A 4,072-nucleotide genomic window follows, 5' to 3' on the forward strand; every position below is an offset into this window, starting at 1 on the left:
GGTTATATACAAATCCAAATTCTGACATGCTAACCAATAGGTCTAAGTTGCCTCATGGTAGATAAAAACTACCCAATCAAAGGTAAAAGTATCTGTATTATGTCTTGAGATGGGCTTACTCTCTAGGATAAAAATCTGATCATACATAAAAGTATCTGTATCATTTCTTGATAAGGGCTTACCATCCAAAAAGTGGATCTAGACACTAGTTATTGATATTAGCAGCTGAGGAACACAAAGCCTTGCACTTTGGATACAAGCGAACAGTATTGTTAAGGGCCCATATGAAAATTTAATTTAATACCATATTTGCTGTAAGTAAACTGATGTTTTATTAGTGTTTTGCACTTAGTTTTCATCCTATAGAAAGTGGGTTGATCTGACAGATTGAAAGCGTGATATAGCTCACGAAAACTGAGAAATAGTTTAATCTATTACATTTAATTTTTTATGAACAGAACACAAATTATATTTCACATTAATCAGCCACAAATATCTTTCTAAAAGATATTCAACTTGTTGCTTACATTTGATCATTACTGATATGACAGGAAGTTGCTACATGAGCCTAATGATTACTAAATTATATTTTGTGCTGGCTTTTTTAAAAAAAATATTACTCATTTTACTACATCAAAAAATGATTTTATTGATCATGAAAAATTAAACATATCTCAATATATCCTCACAGTATGAACAGTACGTAAAATAATTTGCACATGGAACACAGTTCATTTGTGTTTGAATAACAGCTTTTTTTCATGCAGATTGTATAGACAGAGCAGTTAAAAGAATGGCAGACAAAAATAACAATAGTTCAGATGGATTAAAGTAATATTTGAGGAGAGTGTTATAATGTTATACTTTTAACTATTTTCATACATAAATCTCAAAGCCTTTCTTTTGAGACATAGTAGTTTCCCCGGAAAACATTCACAAATACAGTTATATAACTAACTGACAGTTATAAGTTTACATCAGAATATGAATCTTAGTATTTTGAATGAGAAGCTGTAGTATGTCATACACATTGATACTAAGTAATTACAATAAACTTCAGTATCATAACACTGTTCTGCCTTGTTTGTAGAAAGACTTAACAAGAAAACTTTACCAAATTATCATAAACTTCAGTATCATAACACTGTTTTGCCTTGTTTGTAGAAAGACTTAACAAGACAACTTTACATAATTACAATAAATTTCAGTATTATAACTCCGTTCTGCCAATAAAAATACATTTTGTATATATATTAAAGTTTACCGTTACCCAAATTTATGTATTATATACTGTATAGTGTTTAATAACAACATGTAAAGGAAAATAATTTAAACCTGAAAACTTTTAAAAAAATGTGTGGCATGACAACTAAACTGAAGACTTGTACAATAACTGATTGGTAGTTGAGTAACTAATAAAACATGGACACCCACTGCTCTTGGATTAGTATTTAATATGCACTACATAGCAACAGTCTCCTGTGGGAAGAAGACAAATGAACTGGTTTAACAATAAACAGTCAAAAAACTAACTCATCACAAGAATGTGCACAGCCATCATAATAATTTAACCAAAAAATATATATTACTGTATATGAGGTATTATTACTTGTATTATATTATATATAAGGGATATTAGTTATAAAAATAATCTATCTTTTTTAAAGTCTACACTTCTTTAAATGTTGAACGATTTACTAAGTGAATTTAAATCACAATTATTGACATTCAAACTTTGGTCTTCCTGGAGAAATCCTTTAATGTTGTTTCAATATCTCTGTTCTGAAAAACACAACAAAGCAATCAGATAAAACTGTGACTTTAAAAACAGTTTAGACATGAATGCAGTTGAGAAAATGTATATTTTTTTACCTGTATCCTATCTATAGTTTATATATAAATCTCTATTTAGCACCCACATACAACACATATATCTAAGCCTAGATTCAACTATACTTGTATATAAAATATAATCCTTATGAACCTTTTACAAAAAGTACAAACTCAAAACAATGTTCATAACTAACATACAGAAAACAAAGAACCCTGCACACCCATCCATTACGAAAAACTTAAACCATTTATTTTTCCAAATAATTACGAATTCCCCTTCTTAAACTCCATGACACAACATACCTCTACAACAGCGCCTCAATCCAATGTCAATCAATCTCTTAGAAAAATATAACTATTTTTAACTGATCTGTTTGTGTACAAATCTTAAACATTTGTCCTGTTGTCTTAGGACCTTTGCTCTTTTTGATTTACATCAATGACATAGATGAAGGAATGGTAAATAAATCACTTAAATTTGCAGATCATATTAAGGTCTTGGGTGTTGCTAGATGTGAAGAGGATGCTACTGATTTACAAAAGGATTTAGATCATGTAGCGAGTTGGGCAATTAAATGACAGATGGGTTTTAATTATAATAAGTGCAAGATAATGCATATGGGTTAACATAATTTGAATTATAACTATAATTTGGATGGGAATAACCTTAGTGTTATAAAAGAAAGGGATCTTGGTGTAATTGTTGATCAGTCTCTAAAGCCATCCAAGCAGTGTGCTGTTGCTAGTGGTAGGGCAAATAGGATTTTAGATTGTGTCTACAGGGATATTGAATATAGGAGTAAAGAGATTATAATTTCATTGTACAGGTCACAGGTTAGGCCACATTTGGAATATTGTGTTCACTCTTGGGCTCCTTACCTTAGGAAAGACATTGAATTGTTGGAAAGGGTTTAAAGAAGGATTAAATAGAATGGTGCCTGAGATGAAGTGATTGTCATATGAGGAGAGGTTGAAAATCTCTCAAATTGTTTTCTCTTGAAAAAAGAAGAGTTAGGAGGGATCTGATTGAGGTGTTTAAGATTGTAAAGGGAATTGATAGTGTTGATGCATTTTCTTTTTTTCATGTTTAATAGTGAGAATAGTAGGACTAGGGGACACAAATATAAATTTTGGCAGGGTATAAGGAGTCATCTTCAGCTATGACAGTTTCATTTTTCTTTGGAATGGGTTGCCTTCGGATGTTGTGGAGGCAGTAAATTTAAGTGAGTTTAAGAGAAAGCATGATAACTATATGAATTATAAGGGCTAGTTATAAGATTTTTTAAAATTTATTTATTAATAGTTTTAGTCTAGATGATGGGACAGATGAGATGGACCAGTAGGTCCCTTGTTATCCCAAAATGTTACAATATTATCTTCGGTGTATAGGACATACAATTTGGAGGGCTCTATCTATTTTAACCACCAGATAATTTTGGAAACTTTAACAATATCACCTCTTACCCTTCTTTTCTTAGGATAAAACAATTCCTCCAATAAATTAAAATCCTTTTTTAGATAAGGACACCACAAATGAACACAATATTCCAAGTGAAGCCTAACAAGTTATTTGTACAAAGAAAGATAGTTACCTATTATGACACATAATCAAAGTATATAAATGCACCTTAAAATTCTATTAGCTTTGCTATTAGCAAATGCAAAATGATTTGATGACAAGTGATTTATCTATCACCATGCCAAGATTATTTTCTTCAATCACACTACCGAGCTGATTCCAATCTACAGTAGAACCTCTTTTTCTAATATTTGTAACCAAAATAAATCTTGCAATATGGGGAACTCAATATTCCAGATTAAGGGCAGTGTCTTTAGTTTCATTCTATATCAGTAACTCGATAAAGTGGGCAGTAATCCTGGTATGCCTGTACAGTATCCCACTAAATTCCAAATATTCCAGAGGGATGACCATTATTAAAACTCTTGCGATGTTTATTGGATCTGCTCCGAAGTAGTGTTAAGACAGCAGAGGTCACGTGACGCTAGTAACACGTCATGCACTTCTAGAATGTTCATGAAACCTCGAGAGGTTACTAGATGTGGTATCGTTGTACATATAAGACGGTCAAGAAGTGACGGCAACAATGTGTAATTGAACTACGACCAGAGAGATAGTATTGTTGAGTCGAGCACGTGACCCGTTCTTTGTGAATTATAGCGTTTGTTATAGTGTGACTGTGGAAATTAAGTGTATTGCAAAGTTGTATTAAGAAAGAAT

At 31.6% G+C, this 4,072-nt stretch overlaps 1 protein-coding gene across 2 annotated transcripts in view; it reads right to left on the reverse strand.

Annotated features, from left to right (window-relative positions):
- Nucleotides 1-1,271: 1,271 nt before the first annotated feature.
- The window catches only part of LOC106471860 (sodium-independent sulfate anion transporter-like), a 68,511-nt gene continuing 65,710 nt past the window's right edge, over nucleotides 1,272-4,072 (reverse strand). Inside the window, exon 14 of one of the 2 annotated variants that reach the window (XM_022400473.1) lies at nucleotides 1,272-1,782. In XM_022400473.1, coding sequence (XP_022256181.1) covers nucleotides 1,769-1,782 — 14 coding nt within the window. In that variant the 3' untranslated portion in view covers nucleotides 1,272-1,768. The remainder of the gene's footprint in view (nucleotides 1,783-4,072) is intronic. The other variant, XM_013932484.2, reaches the window with a different exon arrangement.

The sequence above is a fragment of the Limulus polyphemus genome, unplaced genomic scaffold, assembly GCF_000517525.1.
Source record: "Limulus polyphemus unplaced genomic scaffold, Limulus_polyphemus-2.1.2 Scaffold4909, whole genome shotgun sequence".
In the NCBI taxonomy this organism is placed as follows: Eukaryota; Metazoa; Arthropoda; class Merostomata; order Xiphosura; family Limulidae; genus Limulus; species Limulus polyphemus.